We start from the raw sequence: 20,238 nt of genomic DNA on the forward strand, positions 1-20,238 counted from the left end.
TTTCCCTTTTCTTCAACTTAATGCCATTGTTTATCAACCTGCTCAGCTGTTATTACACACTTTTTGGAGCAGGTGCAACTTGAGCCTAGGCCTTCTGGCTCAAAGAAACACTACCTCTGCACTAATAGCCATCTAAACCAATGAAATAAAACACTTAAATAATCAAACTGATCTTCTGCACCAGTAGCTAAGTATATTGCAACAATGACTAATTATTGAAAGATGTTTCCCTTTTAAGCACCACTATTTCTTGACCTTTGTCCATGACTAATTTTTTAAATGCTGTATTGCAATTGGTGCAAGCACAAGGGTTTTAAATGATCTCAAACATTCCCAAATTCAAGTTTAGTCCAAGGAGATGAGTACACCCAGCTCCAATTGAGAACATTGTTACTTCTGTACATATTATATTTCACATTCCTATGTCCTGCAGCATATAGGTTTGTAACTTGATAACTACATGGTAAGCTTAAAATGAAAGTATGAACAACTGCATTGAAAAATGCTTTTTACTTTGATTTTATGGGTAGCATTAATTGAAGAAATGGGGTAATAGGTTAATATCTTAAAGAAAAGAAACTATATTTAATTTTGTAGGCTTACTCTGAAATCCTCAAGTAAGGCACAGATTGTTAACCTAAGTTGGGTGTAGGTTGCAGAGAGTTTAATAGATAAAGTATTTGATTGAGTTTTACTAGCTGAGCCAAATTTGTAGCCTTGATTATACATCAACTACAACAAGCAATAACATTTCTTCAAATTCATTTGTGGGTTAAAAGTTACACAGACGATATCTGCAGTAATCACCCATCTCTAATTGGCCTAATAGTCAATGGTTTATTAGCCATTTTAAAAAATCAACTTTTGGTTATGGGGAGCTCTATTTGGCCAGTATAGATAAGGATGACATTTCTTTTCCTGAAGAATATAATGAAACAGATGGGTTTTTAATAATCATTTAGTTTCATGATATGATCAGTGATTTAGTTCAATTAAATAAAGCTGAACTACACCTAACTGCTGTGGTTTAAGCCCACAGTAACATGATTTATTTAAACTGTCCCAGAGAAGACCTAGCAAGGTATTCAATTACTGTGGAAGGTAGCTTACCATATAAGTGCCAGCTTTTCATCTTTAAGACTATGCCTACAAAGGCTAAGCATCCAATAGCAAATATCATTCTGGACTAGTTTTTAATCACTTCAGTCCATGCCAATAAAAGTTCTTTTCCACCACAAGGCTGCCCTAATGAAAAGAATTGAGGTGTTTAACAGTGAAGAATGGTCTGGGGTGTTGAGAGCTCTAAATCTGAACTAAAGATTATTCAATTTTCAACACCATGATTGTTCAGATGGAACAAATACCACAATGCAGTTCTTGCTGTTTTGCAGTTTATTTTCATAACTTAATTCACATCTATCTCCTCTTCTTGATACTTCAATTGCTCTTGCTCCATTTCTTTCAGTGAACAACTCAAGATTGACCTTTGAATGGATTCCCTCTCCCCTGAAAACAAAAGTGAAAAGGCATTAAAAGCATCTATTTGGATGGGTCAAAAAAATGGAGGTTTTGTATAAGATCTTAAGGCTTCAATGAAATCTGCTGAAATCATCACATGATAATTGTGGTACCTTAGCAGAGAAAGCAGTCAATATACTCAAGTGACTTTTTTTCCATAAAAGAACAGTCAACATTGTAGCTGATTTAACCAAATAGTTTTTGTCAGGTTTGATTAGTGCTTCAATAATTTCTCTGATAGACGTCTTTTAGCTTTATCTATTGGAGGGACATCTGGAGGTGATCCTTTAAACAAGGCATTTAAAAAGGAAACTGTTGTTTTGAAAATGGATAGTGGAAATGGGAAGCCACAGTACTAACTCAAAGTAAAAGTTTCTCACCTTTGGTTTTACAGTCTTTCAGGAGGAGGAGCAATTGTTTGCGGTTATACTGGATGAGGAACTTTTGGCAGGTTCGGATAGTACCTCAAAAGACCAGAATTCATTATTAGTGCAGTCTTAAGGATTTAAAGGCAAAAGTTTAAAAAGCAAGAGCTTTTTAGGGTATTAGACTCAAATTTAAAATAGGTGTAACAAGTCAATAGCCAATTCTGCATCAAAAGTTTCATCATTCCTACCTCCCACATGCAGTGTGTTGAAGAAACAGGGGTACTTCTGGTTCTTGCTCTCCAGGAAAGTGATAAACTGCAGGGCAGACCATAACAGTCGGTAGAAATCTTTCCGACATCTCAATAAGACTATCCCTGTGTAGGCATTTAGGTACTTGACTGGGAGAGAAGAGGGAAAACAAAAATCAGTAACACTTATGTGAACTGTCCATTGTATTTTTTAATACCATGGCTTGCTGGGGTCCAAAGCAGAATGTGCATTAATTACTCAATCCTAGGAGAAAAAGATTGGGCTGGCACAAGTATATGATTGGCTTCAGTTTTCAACAAAGGTCACCTATAATCTCCATTTTAGTTCCACAGCTTTTCTCACTTAGAATAATGCAGAAGATGCCCCTTGTAAATGTTGAGTCAATGTTCCACAGTAGTCCTACAAATAAGTGTGTATTCAAATCCCCTTCGAAGTTTCTCTTCAATCTGCTTTATCACTTTAAAATGTTTTGAAAGCAAAATCACCCTCCCCTCTCCTGGCAGTATTCTTATCAAAATTCTAAATGTTGACTTCTTTGATCACTGACTCTTGGGATGAAAACCATTTCTCTTTTTAAAAAAAAACAAACAAACATTTTTTAGCTGCTTTGTTAAGAAGGACAAATGGCATTTGACAAGTTTGATCACTGAAGGATGTTTGTTGAAGAATTGTGTGCTGTGCTCTAAGCAAAGTAGATGAAATTAGTTATTCCAAAAATCAAATGTAAAGAATGATAGTTGCTAAAGTTTCTTCTTCCAGTTGTTTGTTACAGCAATGTTTAGTGCATTCATTCCTTGCTTCATAGTGTAAATCACTTCTTAATCCTTCTGAATTTTTGGGAAGCAAAGGAATAGGAGAGGACTATCTTTTCAGGAAAGGCATCTTCAAACCTAATGAACTCATACATTTACTACAGAGGGCTATTTTATAAGAATATAGTTTGAATGTAACATGTTTCAGCATTATCTAGGACAGGAGTTATTGGTAAGCAGAGAACAAAAGTATAAAATCTCATTCTGCCAATTATATACAATCACTGATCAGTTATTTTGAACATCAAGGAGTGCTCATTACTGGGTAAGAATTAGAGCACAATATGCGTAAACTATTGCAAACAAAAGACTGAATTCAACTAAGTCCAACTCTAGTTTTACATAAAGACTTCAGATGCCTTTAAGACCAGCCAAACAGCAGCTCCATTTCTGATTTTATACTAATGAATGGAAGTGGCTAAAGGAAGTGGAAAAGTGCACAACAATCAAAATGTTCTATGGGTGTCGCATCACAGCTGATTCTTGGGAGGCACAAGCAGATGAACTTGAACCTGAGTCTTCTAGCCTAGAAGTAGGCACATTAATGTGTTAAGAGCTTCTCTAACATTCATCCTTCCCTAAATAAAAGGTGACCAATACTACACAAGGTTTCTAGATGTGTTCTGAGTGCTCAAGCTTTCATACTCTTGTAGTTCTAATGGTAAACTATGTTCTATAGTTTTCTCAATTACATGTTGTACTAGCACATCACTAGCGTATGGGGGGTGTGGGAAAAAGAGGGGTCAATGGTAGGTTGCTTAGCAAAATCAATGTTTGTTAGATGGTAATATACTAACACAGATTAACTTTTTTTCCCTCAGCTCAGGAATAGATGTCATTCCTCCATTGGAAGTCTGCTACTGGGATACCACAAGGATTAGTATTTGAGCCCAAACTATTCACACTATAATCAAGGGATTGAGTTAGTAATGAAATGTAATATTTCAAAATATGCAGATATACATAGCTAAGTTAAGAATGTGTTTGGAGGAAGATTTGGACAGTAAGTGGGCAAAAGCATCTGGAATATAACTTATGAAGTTGTCCACTCGTTTAGGACAAAGTTTTGGTTTTTGGTGGAGTGTCAGGATTGGAAAGTAGTTGTGCAAAAGGACCTGGGTTCCTTGTTAACATGCAGGTGCAGCAAGCTATTAGGAAGGTTAATGTAATGTTAGCCTTTATTGAAAGAGGATGAGAGTTCAGGAATAGTGACGTGTTGCCTCAATTGTATAGTAGTTTCATCTGGACTACTATGCAGATTTGATCTCAAGATATTGTCACATATCCTCTATGGCAATAAAGGTTCACTAGACTGGTTCCTAGATAGGGGAACTTTCATAAGAAATTACATACCCAGTCTGCCCTTCGCCAGTATTTTGAGAAATGATAATTTCACTGAAACCTACAAAAGTCTTAAGGGATAGATAATAGTAGACGCAGGGAACAGGTTTCTACTATTTGTGAAGTATACAATCACCAGACCATTTTAAAAATAAGAGGAAATAACATTTCTGACAAATGAGAAGTTCTTGTATGAGGGCTTTACAAATCTTTAGAATTTTCTACTTGTCAGCTGTGGAAGCATAATATTTAGAGGTTGGTAGATTTGATTGTGTAAGTGTTATGGGGTTAGTATGTAAAAGACAGTGAAGTGTTTCTAAGCCTTGCTCGTTAAGTGGTTGAGCAAGGCTTGATGGGCTGAATAACCTATTCCTTTCCTGTGTTCCTAATACCAATATTAGTTCCTAAAATAGTCTTTTTCTGGTCAGCTCCTCTGTGTATAAATTAAAAAAATATCACAATGTTAATGAAAATGTTCATCTAGGCAACCTCTGCCCACTTGACTTTACCAGCCAACACATAGATTAAAATCCCCCTTTATTATTGTCAAGCCTTTTTAACACTTCCACCTTATTGTGTAGTTCCTGTTAAATTCCACTCCTCCAGGTAACTCAACATTTTTACATCCTGGCTTCCTGAAATTAGGATATCCTTCTTTAGCTAATACGTCCCTTTCCTAGCCTCCTGTCCTTAAATGTCTTACACTGTTGATTCAGGTCCCAATCCATGTCATTCCTGCAGCCATGTCTAAAATGGCTACCGCATTGTACTTATTTCTATTCACTTTTTCCAAATATGATGTCTCCTCAAACAATTTTTTGTAAGTTGTCTTTTCTGTTGGTTTGATTTGTCTGTCCCATCTCAGTTTATTTTCTGCATTAAGACCTTTCTCTTTTGCCTTAACTTCTGTTTGCTTTCTTAAATTTGATATCTCTTCCCCACTATTGTGCTTAAAACTTTCTTCCTCTTCCCTAGTTATGGACAGTTGGCAAGAATACCAGTCTAGCACAGTTAAAAATTCAGTTATTCGGTAGATGAAACAAATTAGAAATGGTATGATTTCTAGCAGGCATCAAGTGGTACGAGGAAGAACACTGACCACTTATTTCCACCAATTGACACTGGTTACACATCTGCAACAATACAAATAACTCAGTATAAGAGTGCAAGATAGAGATTCAGATTTTTCCCCAACATGTTGTATTCAGTCCCTTAAACTTTGATTGTCAACCTTCCGTTACAAACCTGCCAGAGATAATGAGCAACAGCCATATCCAAAGTCACCATGTACTTGAATGATTGCATCTTTGACTCTTTTATAGATATTCTTCTCCTCGATACAGTGCCGAAACTGTGGATTCTCGAACACCATCTCACATAACAGGTACCTGTATTTGGAGAAATATCACATTTACTTGGATATCTGAAATGGTCTCTGCATTATTTCACTCAACCTTTATGTACAACTGACTTGTCCACTAAACCTTCCTCTAATCATTTTAAAATTATGCACCCTTTTTGATAGCCAGAGACTTTTTTTCTCAGGGTGGAAATGGATATCCATTATATCTATGCTTATCATTTTATACAGCTGTTGAATCACCTCTCATCCTCCTCTTCTCCTGTAAGAAAAACCCTAGCTCTTTCAATCTTTCTCCATAAGACACATCTTGCAGTCCAAGTAGCATCCTGGTAAATTTCTCCACCCTTTAAGTTTCCACATCCATTTGCTGAGGTGGCTAGAACTCAATATTCCAAGTGTGGTCGAACCAGGGCTTTGACTTGCAGCATAACCTTGTGATTCTTAAACTCAATACCCCATTAATGAAAGCCAATATACCATACACCACAAAAATTGGCTGGTAACTTTGTTGGATCTATGGATGTGTACCCCAAGATCCCTCTCTTCCTTCATACTGCCAAGAATCCTGCTTTTAACCCTGTAATCTGCATTTAAGTCTTACAAAATGAGTCACTTCACCCTTCCAGGTTGAACTCTATTTGCTACTTCTCAGCTCAGCTCTGCATCCTGTAATGTGCCATTGCAATCTACAACAGCTCTCGACTCCAACTTTGGTGTCACCAAACCTACTAACCCATTCTTTCACTTCCTCATCCAAGTCATTCATTTAAAAAAAAATCAACTGAGGTTCCAGAACAGATCCCTGCAGAACACCACTGTCACCAAGCTCCAGGCTGAATGCTTTCCATCTACTACCACCCTCTGTCTTCTATCAGCCAGCCAATTCTGCATCCCAACAACCAAATTCCCCTGTGTCCTGTAGCCTACCATGGGAGAACCTTATCATATGCCTTGCTAAACTCCATATACACTACATCCACTGCTCTACCTTCAATGCATTTTGGCACATCCTCAAAGAATTCAATAAGGCTTATGAGGCATGCCTGGCCCTTGAAGCCTCTCTCTCAATCAAGCTAAGCTTTTCCAAATAATACATCCTGTTTCTTAATCCTCTCTAATAATTTGCCCACTACTCCCATAAGACTGACCAGTCTTTAATTCTGTTATCCCTATTCCCTTTCTTGAACAAAGGGAGTAACATTTGTCACCCTCCAATCATCTGGTATTACTCCAGTGGACAGGGTGCAAACATCATTGCCAAAGCAGCAGCAACCTCTTCCCCCACTTCCTGGAGTAATCTCATCCTGTTTGGCCCAGGGGACTTATCTATGCCATATTTTTCAAAATTTCTTCCTCCTCAACATCAACCTGTTTAAAGCATATCAGCCCGTTTACACTGTCCTCAAAGTGACAAGGTCTCTCTCAGTAGTGAATACTGAAGTGAACTATTCATTAAGGACCTCCTCTGACTCCAGGCACAAGTTCCCTCCATTATTCCTGATCAGCCCTACCCTCAGTCTGGTCCTCCTCTCGTTCCTCAAATGTAGAATACTTTGGGGTTTTCCTTAATTCTACCTGCCAAGATGTTTTCATGCCCCCTTCTACCTCTAAGTCCATTCTTCAGTTCCTCCCTGGCTACCTGGTAACCTTCTCAAGCCCTGTCTGATCATTGCCTCCTCAACATTCGCTTCCTTCCTCCTCCTGACTAGATGTTCCATATCTCTTGTCATCTAAGGTTCCTTTGCCCTGCTATCCCTTCTTTGCTTCAGTGGTTTAAACCTATCCAGTACTCTCAACCAGTGCTTCCTACACAACCTGCACATTTCTGAAATATCTTGTGTTCACTGCATCCAGTGTGGCCTACTGTATTTGAGAAAGCAAATGCAGAGGGAGTGACCGCTTTGCAGAACATCTCTGGTATGTGTAAAAGCATAACCCTGACCTTCCTGTAGCTGGTCATTTTAACAGCACCCTGCTCACAAACCCACTTGTCTGTCCTCTGTATACTGCAGTGTTTCAGCAAATTACAGCACAAGCTGGAGGAACAACATCTCATCTTCAGACTAGGCACTTTACAGCCTTCTGGACTTAATATTGAGTTCAGCACCTTTAAACTGTGAGCCAATTTTAGCTTGTTACCATGTTCTTTCCCCTCCCCACATCTTATTGTCCTTTTCAAGTCTGGCAATACCATTGTTCTACCATTCTCACATTCCAATTACTTAATCTGAACCCTACACTCACCACTCCTCTTTCTCCCTTTTCCCCCCCCCCCCAAAAAAACTGTCCCCTCCACATTTTATTTCAGTTCTGAAGAAGTCATTTAGACTCTATATCTATGGATGCCATCTGACCTGGTGATTTCCAAAATTTGTGGTTTTCACCTTGCCTGCAAGTTTTACTTGCAAAGGTGACCTTTCACCCTTTACAGCATGATCTTCTCCAGATTGAAGGAGGCGCTTTAGCAACAAACACTAGAGGAAATCACAGTAGTTACTCTCAAGCAGAACATAGTCAGATGTACAGCAAGAACCGACCCTTTGGTCCAACTTGTCCATGCTGACCAGATATCCTGAATTAATCTAGTCCTATTTGCCAGCAGTTGGCCCATATCCTTCCAAACCCTTCCTATTCATATACCCATACAGATAGCTAGTACAAATACCATATTTTAAACCTTCCATTGCTTTCTCTGGCAGCTCATCTATTCACCACTCTGTATGAAAAAGTTGCCCTGAGATCCCTTCTATCTTTCTCCTCACCCTAAACCTATTCCCTCTAGTTCTGGCCTCCCCCACTCCAGGAAAAAGACCTTGTCTATTTATGCCCCTCATGATTTTAAAACCTCTAAGGTCACCCCTCAGCCTCTACCACTCCAGGGAAAACAGCCCCAGCCTGTTCAGCCTCTCCCTGTAGCTCTCATCCTCCAATCCTGGCAACATCTTTGTAAATTTTTCTGAACCCTTTCAAGTTTCACAACATTCTTATCAGAGGAAGACCAGAATTGCATGCAATATTACAAAAGCAGCCTAACCAGCATCCTGTACTCCAATGCTCTGTGCAATAAAGAAAAACATACCAAATGCCACCTTCACTATCCTATCAGCTTGTGACGCCACTTTCAAGGAGCTATGAACCTACACTCCAAGAACATACTTGATGGGTTGAATAGCCTACACCCACTATTTATGGATTTGTTGTGCAATTGTTATAATAATTTAACCCTTACAGGCTGCATGTCATTCGTGCAAGTTTATGCTGCTCTCCATTTTACAAGAGTATTGAGAACTGTTTATAGATGCAACCTGAGTCATAGTCATACAGCATGGAAACAGACCCTTCAGTCCAACCAGTCAATGCTGACCATAACCCCACCTGCCTGTGTTTGGCCCATATCCCTCCAAACAATTCTTACTCATACAAGTATCTTTTAAACTGTACCCACATTCACCACATCCTCAAAAAGTTCATTCTATGCCTGGCCCACTATGTAAAAAAAAAATTGCCCCCCCATTGTCTTTTTAATTTTTTTCTCTCCACTTAAAAATATGCCCCCAGTCTTGAAATCCCCCACCGCAGGGAAAAGACAGCTGACACCTGTTTACCCTATGATTTTATGAGCCTCTATACTTTAGTAAGCAGTCCCAGCCTATCCCTGTAACTCAAACCAGATTTAATCTCTGGATTCAGAATTGGTTGACTGACAAAAGGCAGAGAGTGGTTATAGATGAAACATATTCTGCCTGGAGTTCAGTGGTGGCCAGCAGGACTGTTCTTGGGCCTCTGCTCTATGCAGTTTTTATGAATGACTTGGATGAGGAGGTTGAGGGGTGTGTTAGTAAATTTGCAATGACAAAGGTTGCCGGTACCGTTGATAGTATCGAGGGTTATTCCAAGCTGCAGTGTGACAAACTGGATGCAGAGCTGGGCTGAGAAATGGTAAATGAAGTTCAACCACGATAAATGCGAAGTGATGTAGTTTGGAACATCAAACTTGAATGCTGAATATAGGATTAAAGACATTATTCTTGATAGTATGGTGGAATAGTGGGATCTTGGCATTCAAGTGCCTAGATCCCTCAAAGTTGCCACCCAAGTGGATAGGGTTGCTAAGAGAGCATATGCTGTTTTGTTTTCATTACAGGGAGATCAAGTTTAAGAGCCATGAGATTTTGCTGCAGCTCTACAAAACCCTGGTGAGACCACACTTGGAATATTGTGTCCAGTTCTGGTTGCCCTGTTACAGGAAAGATACGGGGTCTTTGGAGAGGATGCAAAGAGGGTTTACCAGATGTTGCCTGGATTGGAGGGCTTGTCTTACAAAGAGAGGTTGACTAAGCTTGAACTTTTCTCTCTGGAGAGGAGTCCTGATCGAGGTGTACGAGGTAATGAGAGGCATAGATAGAGTCAATAGCCAAAGGCTGTTCCCCAGGGTAGGATTGACTGCTACAAGGGGGTCACAGTTTTAAGGTGTTAGGAGGAAGATATAGAGGAGACATCAGGGGTTATTTAGAGAGTTGTGAAAGCATGCAGTGTGTGACCAGCGGTGGTGGTGGAAACAGAATCATTAGGGACATTTAAGCAGCTGCTGGATATGCACTGCTGTCCATGTGTTATTTCATTTTAGATTAGGATTAATCCTTGGCACAACATCGTGGGCCGAAGGGCCTGTTCTGTAATGTACTTTTTTTGGTCTATGTTCTATTCCCAGCAATATCCTGGTAAATCTATTCTGAACCCTCTCCAGTCTCAGAACAGGACACGGTACTCCAGAAGAGGCAGGGGCTTTCTGATAAACGCTGGGATCTGGATACATTCCGGAAGCTGTTGGACATGTGAAAGCACACGCCGATTCACAGGAGTGTCTGCAGTGTTTCCACCTATTTCCTTTAAACCTTCAATTATTTTAGATTTTCAGAAACTATAAACAATGCAAAGGACATCAACATAAGATACAAACAACAAAATGTTAATCAGACATTCATGGGGCTTCAAGTAATACGTTATAAAACGTGCTGGAGGTCTAAAATTGTGGGCGCTTAAACTTCTGAGACAAAGGGGTCAGATAATATCTTTAACCTGATATGCTGGTTCTGATAAGAGGCCACGGATCCTAAATATCAACTTGCTATTTGACCCTTTGATTACCTCGACTTCTGATTACAGTGTGGAAACAGGCCCAAGTCCACACCAACCCTCCGAAGAGCAACCCACGCTGACCCATTCCCTGTTCTTCTTCCCCCCCAACCCCCAGATTTTGACTCATCAAGAGGATTCAGTACAACCACACATTTTACCATTTTGCCACTGGAGTCCCAAAACTCTACCCTCACTATCTGTGCTCTCATCTGACACAGCAGAAATTTAGGCGTCCTACTAACGATCACCATCGGGAGGGATGGAAAGAAAGTACTGCAAATAAAATGAAATCTCTCTGGCTAGAACCTAACAGCAAAATAATCCCGTTGAATGTCCTCCTGTGTCTATGGGAAGGCCGTTACACCTCTAGTAATAAAATAAAGCTGAACAGCAAGTCACAGTCTGGCTTCAGAAAGCTGGCGAACTGTCTACGTCCCCGCAAGATCACTACCTCCAAGTCTAGGAGCGGAGCTGATCCCAATTACCTGGATTTGAAGCGAACCATTCTGACCGCCTCCCCCCGGGCACGGCACGGCGGCCCCACTTGTTACTGCGGAAATGTAACCATCTCACTGATTGACAACACAGCCAGTCAATCACCACAGAGAAAACGACAGCCGTCGGCACGGCTTCACCAATGGGCACAAAATGGAGGCGGGGTTATCACTGGACTTCCGGGTATGGGCGGGACCAGTGCCTCCGGATCCAATATTAAACAGCATTGAGTGTCGCGATGTTAAGGATTATGTTATAGTTCTGGAGTAGTTGGCTCCTTACCCAGAGATGGGGACACGGCTACTGTGCCACAAGAAACTTTATATAATGCTTTAGGATAGATATTTTCTAATCAATCTGTTCAAACAATGGCATTCAACCTGGGGCTTAGGATCCACAACATTTTTGTGTACAACTGTTGAGCAGCTATTTTCGTTCCACATTTAATAGTGAACAGCTTTGTTGAGGTATTTATCCAATGCCAATGCTCGGTGCAGAGCTGTCCCAGTGTCCAGACTAACCTTTCTTTACCAGTTTCGACAGAGAGCTGTTTGGTACAATTGGTCAAAATTGCTGCCTTCTTTCTGACAACATAGGTGTGCAACAATCTGGTGCTGGATCTTTGAAATATTTGAACACCACGATGTAGAGAAATTTATAAATATAGGAATTTATTTGCTGGAAAACAGGGTGTCTGTTTCTTGTGTAGGTGAAACTGCTAGGCTGAAAGTAAATTTACCATAAAGAGTCAATCTTGATCCCTGAGAATACTGAACAAGTAAAACAATTGTACCACAAGGTGTCATCAAAATGTATTTTCACTATTTTTAAAGGGGACTGAAAAATCTGGCAGGATGTTTTTGTGCTTAATAGGTGTTGCTCAAATGGTATTGGAACTGATTGTACAAGAAGAAAACAATTCTGCAGTAGAAATGAGTCAAAGTTCTTCTGTCTGTTTCTAATGATGGACAGTTTCTGTAGATGATCTGGGGGTGAATTCCCAAATAATTTAGCTATTAATAAATCTCTCAGGTAACAAAGATGAAATCTTGAGCTGCAAGCACCAGTTTAATTTGAGATGCAATCTTAGTAAAGGAATTGGCAGTGTGGGTGTGATGAATGGATGCCCAAATGATTAATAATTGGCTCTTAAATTGCCAGTTGAGCTTGTTGGTGAGTGTGCATGACACTTTAGTAGCAAAAATATTAGAAAAAGGAGTAAGAGTAAATCAGGCAGCAAACCTGGTCTCTCAGTCAGTGTGAATGTGGATGACTTTAGGCTTTAACTCCACTTTTGTCCACTCCCCATTTCCTTCAATTTACTGAGACATCAACATCTTTCTTTACCTTTAAGTATAGAAGTGATGTGGAGGTGCTGGTGTTCAACTGGGTGGACAAGTTAGAAATCACGCAACATCAGGTTACAGTCCCACAGGTTTATTGTGCAGTATTGCTTTCAGAGTGCTGCTCCTTCATGAGGTAGTGGAGCAGGATCATAAGACACAGCAAAAGATCAAAGTGTCATGCAATTAAAATGATATATTGAACAAAGACTTAACAGCAATCTAGGTTTGTTCAATATATCGTTTTAATTGCATGGTACTGTGATCTTTTGCTATAAATCCTGTGTCCTATGATCCTGCCCCACTCGTTTCCTGATGAAGGGGCAGTGCTCTGAAAGCTAGTGCTTCCAAATACAGTAAATCTTTTGGACTATAACCTGGTGTTGTGTGATTTTTAACTTTATAGAAATGATGATGCACCATATTTCTCTGGGTTAGAGAACCCAAAGATTCACTTTTGAGTGAAGAATTTTCTTGTCATCTCAGTCCTAATATTGGCCCCTTATCCTGAGTTTGTGCCCCCTTAATCTAGATTACTCAGACAGGGGAAACAATGTCTCAGTGAGGCCCTCTTGTGGCACAGTCCTATCATGAGACCCAGGTTTAAGTCCTATCTGCTCCAGAGGTGTACAGTAACATGTTTGAACAGGTTGATTGAGAAAACTAGTTTAAATAAATTTCATTTTAAAAAAATTAACAACGTACTGAGTCAGACCCCTTTGTAATCCTGAATATTACAATGAGCCCCAGAGATTATAAACACTATTTACTCAGTCCAATGGCTGCAGCATTGCCTCAAATGTAAGTATATCCTTCCTTAAATAAGGAGGCTAAAATAATAAGTGATATTCTGGACATGGTTTTACCAAATTTCTGTACAACTGGAGCAAGACATCTTTATTTTTAAGCTTCAAACCCTTTATGATTATCATAAAGATCAACATGCCATTTCTTGTCCTAATTGTTTGCTGTATCAGAATTTTAACTGCATGTTCAGTGAATGAGTACACCCAAGTTTCTCTGACCATCAGTATATACAAGTTGCATTTCTTTATAGCCTCCTTATGGCTTGCATTCCCAGTTAGCTTTATGCTATCAGCATGGGTGGCATGGTGGCTCTGTGGTTAGTACTGCTGCCTCACAGCACCAGACACCCAGGTTTGATTCCAGCCTCGCGTGACTGTTTATGCGGAGTTTGCACATTCTCCCTGTGTCTGCGTGGGTTTCCTCCTGGTGCTCCGGTTTCCTCCCACAGTCCAAAGATGTGCAGGTTAGGTGAATTGGCCACACTGAATTGCCTATAGTGTTCAGGGATGTGTAGGTTAGGTGCATTAGTCAGGGGCAAATGTAGAGTGATAGTGTAGGGGAACGGGTCTGGGTCGGTTACTCTTTGGAGGGTCAGTGTGGGCCGAAGGGCCTGTTTCCACACTGTAGGGATTCTATGAACAGAGAGTAGTGTAGCTAAGTTATTGATAGAATTGGACCAAACTCCTTTTCTTAATAGCAACTAGCTGAGTAGGAATAAACTCATTGCAGAGAATTTCAAACGCTACTTGAAGACATTGATGTTCACTTACTATTGAGAGTTTAAGAGGACTCTTGGAACATTTCAACAGACTTTACAGGATGCTTTTATCAAATCTTCAATGTGCTGTTAGTATTTGGAAATTCCTTTAAGAATTCACTAAAAGCAGGGGAATGTCTGAGCAACAGAGACCATAATATAATGATAGAGAAAGACAGAGGTATAATGAAAACCAGGTCAATAGATTGGAGAAAAACTGATTTTGAGGGGCTGAGATTAGAACTTGAGAAAATAAAAATGTTGCGGAACAGCACTAGGAAACACTAACAAAGGTGTTCAACAGAGTCGAACTGAGATAATTATATTTAACTGAAAGGAAGGAACAAACTAAACGCAACTGTGACTCGGTTGATGAATGAGACGTAAGGAAACGGCTGAAAGAAATGAAAAAAGCATGTATTAAGGATAGAGACAGGGCCCTTGTGTAGTGTGAAGATAGTGTTCCTTCCCCTGCGCCAAGCAACCTGGGGTCAAGTCCCACCTGTTCCAGAGGTGTAAAAAATCATCTCTGAATAGGGTGATTAGGAAAATGGGTGAAGTGTATAGACAGCAGAGGGGTGCCTGATGAAACAGAAATACCATTTGGAGAGAAGTAAAAACAAAATTAGGAAGGCAGACATGAACAATTAAATTATCAAGGAGCATAAAACAAAACAGGAAAAACATTTACAAATTATTTAAAAAGGCTATGATGGGAGCAGGGCATTAGAAGATAGACAGGATAGCATCATGGATTGAGAAATGGCAGAAATATCCAATTATTTTGCCTTTACTGAGGAGTTGCTAAAACCCAGGTAAAATTCACTTTAGAATCATAGAATCCTTACAGTGCAGATAGAGGCTATTCAGCCCATAGACTCTCCCATCTAGACCCAAACCCCTGGTATTTACTATAAAAATTGCATAGGTATACATGATATTGAACGATGAGAAAAGTGTCCCTTGAAACAGAGTGTATTGAATAAACTAAACAAATTCCCAGGATGAAGGGCCCCAGCCAAGATGGAGTTGAGCCACAGAATGAGCAGACCTTGGGCAGGGCTAGTTAGTTTGGTTGCAGATGGGAAATCCCAAATTGTCATGCTCCTGGATGAGAAGGGATCAACTGGATCCCCTTCTTTATTCACCTTCCATCCTCGGTTGGTCACAACATGGGTAATTTAAAGGAAGATCCCCTCCGTCAGCTGCCATTCCCCCAGACCAATGAACATGTTTCAAAAGGAGCCAACTTAACCAGGCTTCCTCAGGTTAAGAGTGAGTTTATTAATTACAAGAAGAAATAATTGTATAACATACACACCCACAAACTTGAATAAGAGGTGAGTCCAAACAAAGATAAATGTTAAAAAAAAAGGATATTTGGGTCAATCTCAGAATTGTTCGTGAAGAACAGACAGTAGCTTCAGCCTTTGCAGTGGATGTTACAGGTAGCATTGACATTGATAGTTGGATGGTCATTTTCAGGACTTTTAGCTTTGCAGGTTGATTTAATTCTTTTATCCTGCTCCCTTTTGAAAGTGGTTTGCTGGCAACACTCAGAGTGTCTTCTCTCTTTCTCTGAAGCTGTTGGTCGCTTCTCCAAGCCAGTTGACTTTCTTGCAAACATTTCGGCTCCCTCCTGGGTGACGTCTTCCGTGGCCTCCAGATGAAGCGGTGTCATTGTGATCTGTCCTGAATTTATACCGTTCTGTCTGTTATGGCGGGTGGCTCTACTTCTGGTTTTATACTGCAGTGGTCTGTAGGTTGGTCTATTTCAATGCTTTTGTTTATGGAACCAGTGGGTGAATATCAGGCCTCCAGGAATTCCCAAGGTGGTCTTTGTTTAGCCTGTCCCAGTGTCGTAATGTGGGCCGAGGTGAATTGGTGTCCTTCATTATCAGTGTGTATTGATATGGGGGAGGACAGGTTGTGTCATTTTGTTGCTCGTGTATTTTGGTGGTGAGTTTCCTGCCTACTTGTTCTGTGTAATGTTCCTCGTAGTTGTTGCAAGGTATTTTATATATCACATTCGTCCTGCTTGTTGCGGGCATGGTGTCTTTTGTAGTAGCTGATGACGTGTGGCTGTTGATTTGTGTGCTGTCATTATTCCCAGAGGATGTAGGAGTCTCATTGTTAGTTCTGAGATGTTTCTAATGTAGGGTAGGGTAGGGTGGTCAGTGTGTTGGGGGGCACAATGTCTTCTTGGTGTTGTTTGTATGCCAGGCATCGGTGGATGAAGCTGATAGGATACCCATTATTGGGAAAGTCTTTGTATAGGTATTCCTGCTTTTTTTTTGCAGAGTTCTGAGGTGTTGCAGTGTGCTATGGCTTGTTTAAATAGGGTTTTGACACAGCTCTGTTTGTGGATGTTGGAGTGGTTACTGTTGTAATTGAGGATCTGGTCTGTATGTGTATCCTTTCTATACACTGTGCTAAGGAATTCACCGCTGTTTGTTCGGTTGTTCAACCACTACATCTATGAATGGGAATTGGTTGTTGTTTTCCTCTCTGGTGAACTTGATCCCAGTGAATATGCTATTGATGTGGTGGTGTGTATTTTCTAACTTGGACTCTTTAATGATAACAAAGGTATTGTCCACGTATCTAATCCACTGTCTGGGCTGGATTTGGGAAGGGCAGCGCTTTCTAGTCTTTGCGTTACTGCTTCAGCAATGAGGTGAAAGTGAGGACTGCAGATGCTGGAGATCAGAGTCGAGAGTGTGGTGCTGGAAAAGCACAGCAGGTCAGGCAGCATCTGAGGAGCAGGAAAATTGACATTCCTTTATCAGGAATGGTCCAGCAATGAGCCCAGAGATGATGAGCCCATAGGTGCCCCATTGATCTGTTGATATACCTGGTCATTAAAGACAAAGTGTGTGGTCAGGCATAGGTCCAGTAGACTATCTTTGCTGATAGTCAGTCAGTCTGTGTGGTTGATTTGTCTAGAAGTGGGGTCAGTGTTTCCTTTGCTGGTATTATATTGATAGAGGTGAACAGCGCTGTAACGTCAAATGAGACCATCATTTCATCTTTGTCAATTTTTGTATCTATGATGTTATTGAGGAATTCCTGTGCTGAGCAGATGGAGTGTGTTGAGCCTGCAATGAGGTGTTTCAGTTTTTAGTGTAGGCCCTTGGCTAGCCTGTGTGTCAGTGTGCCCAGTAGACAGACTATATATCTGATTAGGTTCCCTACAGTGCGGAAACAGGCCCTTCGGCCCAACAAGTCCACACCATCCCTCTGAAGAGTAACCTATCCAGACCCACTTCCCTCTTTCTAATGCACCTCACACTATGGGCACCGTGCACCCCCCACTGAGGTCTGAGGAGGATCTGAGCAGCACGGTGGCACAATGGTTAGCACTGCTGCCTCACAGCGCCAGAGACCTGGGTTCAATTCCCGCCTCAGGCAACACACTGTGTGGAGTTTGCACGCTCTCCCCGTGTCTGCGTGGGTTTCCTCTGGGTACTCTGGTTTCCTCCCACAGTCCAAAGATGTGTAGGTCAGGTGAGTTGGCCGTGCTAAATTGCCCGTAGTGTTAGGTAAAAGGGGTAAATGTAGGGGTATGGGTGGGTTGCGCTTCGGCGGGGCGGTGTGGACTTGTTGGGCCGAAGGGCCTGTTTCCACACTGTAAGTAATCTAATCATGGCTGGTTTGTGCACTTTGGGGAGTCTGTTAAAGCAGGGTGTGTTAGAACGTTCAGGCTTCATTTTCTTGCATTCTGTCCTGCTTTTTCTAGTTTGTTTAAAGTGTAGGTCATCTTGTTTGTTAAAACTGGTGTGAGGTCAATATCTGCAAGCATATTTTGTGCTTTTGTAATGTATCCCGATTTATTCATTCTTAGTGTCAGGTGGTCTTTTTAGGGGTAGAATCACGATTTTACTATCCTTTCCTAATCCTTCAAATGCTTTCCTGTCTGAAGTGCTGAGTGTGTTAAACTGGTTTCTCCTGTTTAGTGCAGGGAGTACAATCTATCAGATGATCTGTTGGGTTTCCTCTGTGAGTCCGTTGGATTTCAGTGTATCCTCTAGTGCTGCCAGGAAGTACCGTATATACTCATGTATAGGTCAATCTCATGTATATGTAGACCCCTTATTTTAGGCCCAAAAATCGGGTATTTTTGATATACCTCGTGTATAAGTAGACCCTAGTTTTTCAGGGGTCTCTTGCTGACCACATATGCAGCCTTAAAGGGCATGATCTGCCCATTTCCAATTCAAATGCAATACCTGCATCATCACATGTTTCGTGCGCCAGTATATATTTGAGCAATGCGATTTTCAAATTATTAAATTGAATGTTGATAACTATATATATGTTAAATATACTGTATATATTTATTTAGGAGAAAGTGAGGACTGCAATTGCTGGAGATCAGAGTTGAGAGTGTAGTGCTGGAAAAGCACAGCAGGTCAGGCAGCATCTAAGCAGCAGGAGAATTGACGGTTCAGGCAAAAGCCCTCATCAGGAATGAGGCTTGAGGGCCAGAGCAGCTGGGAAATAAATGAGAAAGGGGTGGGGCTTGGGGGAAGGTAGCTGGCAATGTGATAGATAGATGAGGGTGGGGGTGAAGGTGATAGGTCAGAGAGGAGGGTGGGAAGGAAAATGGACAAGGAGGACAGTTCAAGTGAGTGGTGCTGAGTTGGAGGCTTGGGACTGGGATAAGCTTGGGCGGAGGAGGGGAGATGAAGAAACTGGTGAAATCCACATTGATCCCGTGTGGTTGCAGGCTCCCAAGGTGGAAGATGAGGCATTCTTCCTCCAGACGTTGCGTGGTTAGGGTTTGATAATGGAGGAGGCCCAGGACCTGCATGTCCTTGGCAGAGTGGGCGTGGGAGGTACAATGTTTGGCCACGGGGTGGTGTGGCTGTTTAGTATGTGTGTCCCAGAGATATTCCCTGAAACATTCCGCAAGTTGGCATCCTGTATGTCTGATGTACAGGAGACCACATCGAGTGCATCAGATACAGTAGATGAGGTGTGTGGAAATACAAGTAAATTTCTGTCGGATGAGGAAGGATCCTTTGGGGCCTTGGACAGAGGTATCGGCACAGGTTTTGCACTTCTTGAGGTGCCAAGAGAAGGTGCTGGGGGTTGGGGGGAGTGAGTTGGTGGGGGGGGGGGGGGGGGGGGGGGGGGGGCGTGGACCCAACAAAGGAGTCGAGGAGGGAATAGTCTCTCTGGAATGCTGATAGGGGTGGCTAGAGAAATATATCTCTGGTGGTGAGGTTGGTTTGTAGGTGGCGGAAATGGCGGAGGATGATGCGATGTATTCGGAGGTTGGTGGGGTGGACGGTGAGGACCGGGGGATTCTGTCCTTGTCGGCAATTGGAGGGGTAGGATTCAAGGACGGAGGTGCAGCAAGTGGAGAAGATGCACTGAAGGGTGTCATCAACATGTGGGAGAGGAAATTGAAGTCTTTGAAGAAGGAGGCCATCTGTTGCGTTCTGTGGTGGAAAGTCCTCCTTGGAGGAGATATGGCAGAGACAGAGGAATTGGGAATAACAGATGGTGTTTTTACAGGAGGCAGGTTGGGAGGAGGTGTAGTCCAGGTAGTTGTGGAAGTGGGTTTGTAGTAAATGTCAGTGTTTAGTTGGTCGCTGGAAATGGAGATGGAGAGGTCAAGGAAGGGGAGGGAGGTGTCCGAGATGGTCCAGATGAATTTGAAGTTGGGGTGGAAGGTGTTTATGAAGTTGATGAACTGTTCAATCTCCTCATGGGAGCACGAGGTAGCACTGATACAGTCATCGATATGAGCGGAGGAACAGGTGTAACTGTGGAAGATGGACTGTTCCACATATCTGGCAAACAGGCCGGCATAGCTGGGATCCATGTGGGTGCCCATGGCTACCCCTTTGTTTTGGAGGAAGTGGGAGGATTGGAAGGAGAAGTTGTTGAGAATGAGGACCAGTTCAGCCAGGCGGATGACGGCATCATTGGAAGGGTACTGGCTGGGATGGCGTGAGAAGAAGAAATGGAGAGCTTGGAGACTTTCATCATTGTGGATAGATGTGGACGGCGACTG

At 41.6% G+C, this 20,238-nt stretch overlaps 1 protein-coding gene across 2 annotated transcripts; it reads right to left on the bottom strand.

Moving 5' to 3' along the window:
* Window positions 1–1,374: 1,374 nt before the first annotated feature.
* pop5 (POP5 homolog, ribonuclease P/MRP subunit) lies at window positions 1,375–11,428 on the bottom strand. 2 transcript variants are annotated; one of them, XM_072587244.1, is made up of 5 exons: window positions 11,297–11,428; window positions 5,555–5,697; window positions 2,135–2,284; window positions 1,899–1,982; window positions 1,375–1,506 (listed from the first exon to the last, which is right to left on the bottom strand). In XM_072587244.1, the coding sequence occupies exons 1-5, from the start codon at window positions 11,314–11,316 to the stop codon at window positions 1,406–1,408; spliced, it is 498 nt and encodes a 165-aa protein (XP_072443345.1). In that variant the 5' UTR covers window positions 11,317–11,428; the 3' UTR covers window positions 1,375–1,405. The 2 variants fall into 2 exon arrangements, with proteins under 2 accessions (XP_072443345.1, XP_072443346.1); XM_072587245.1 differs by having other exon boundaries at window positions 11,263–11,332.
* Between the last annotated feature and the right edge of the window lie 8,810 nt (window positions 11,429–20,238).

The sequence above is a fragment of the Chiloscyllium punctatum genome, chromosome 17, assembly GCF_047496795.1.
Source record: "Chiloscyllium punctatum isolate Juve2018m chromosome 17, sChiPun1.3, whole genome shotgun sequence".
Lineage (NCBI taxonomy): Eukaryota > Metazoa > Chordata > Chondrichthyes > Orectolobiformes > Hemiscylliidae > Chiloscyllium > Chiloscyllium punctatum.

What these genes read in the sequence shown, in the direction of transcription:
- pop5 (XM_072587244.1), bottom strand. Translation starts at nt 11,316, where the DNA reads ATGGTTCGCTTCAAATCCAG. An exon ending in ATGGTTCGCTTCAAATCCAG is followed by an intron (nt 5,698 to 11,296) that starts GTAATTGGGATC and finishes CTCCAAATACAG; the next exon opens with GTACCTGTTATGTGAGATGG. An exon ending in GAAAGACTGTAAAACCAAAG is followed by an intron (nt 1,507 to 1,898) that starts GTGAGAAACTTT and finishes TTTTGTTTTCAG; the next exon opens with GGGAGAGGGAATCCATTCAA.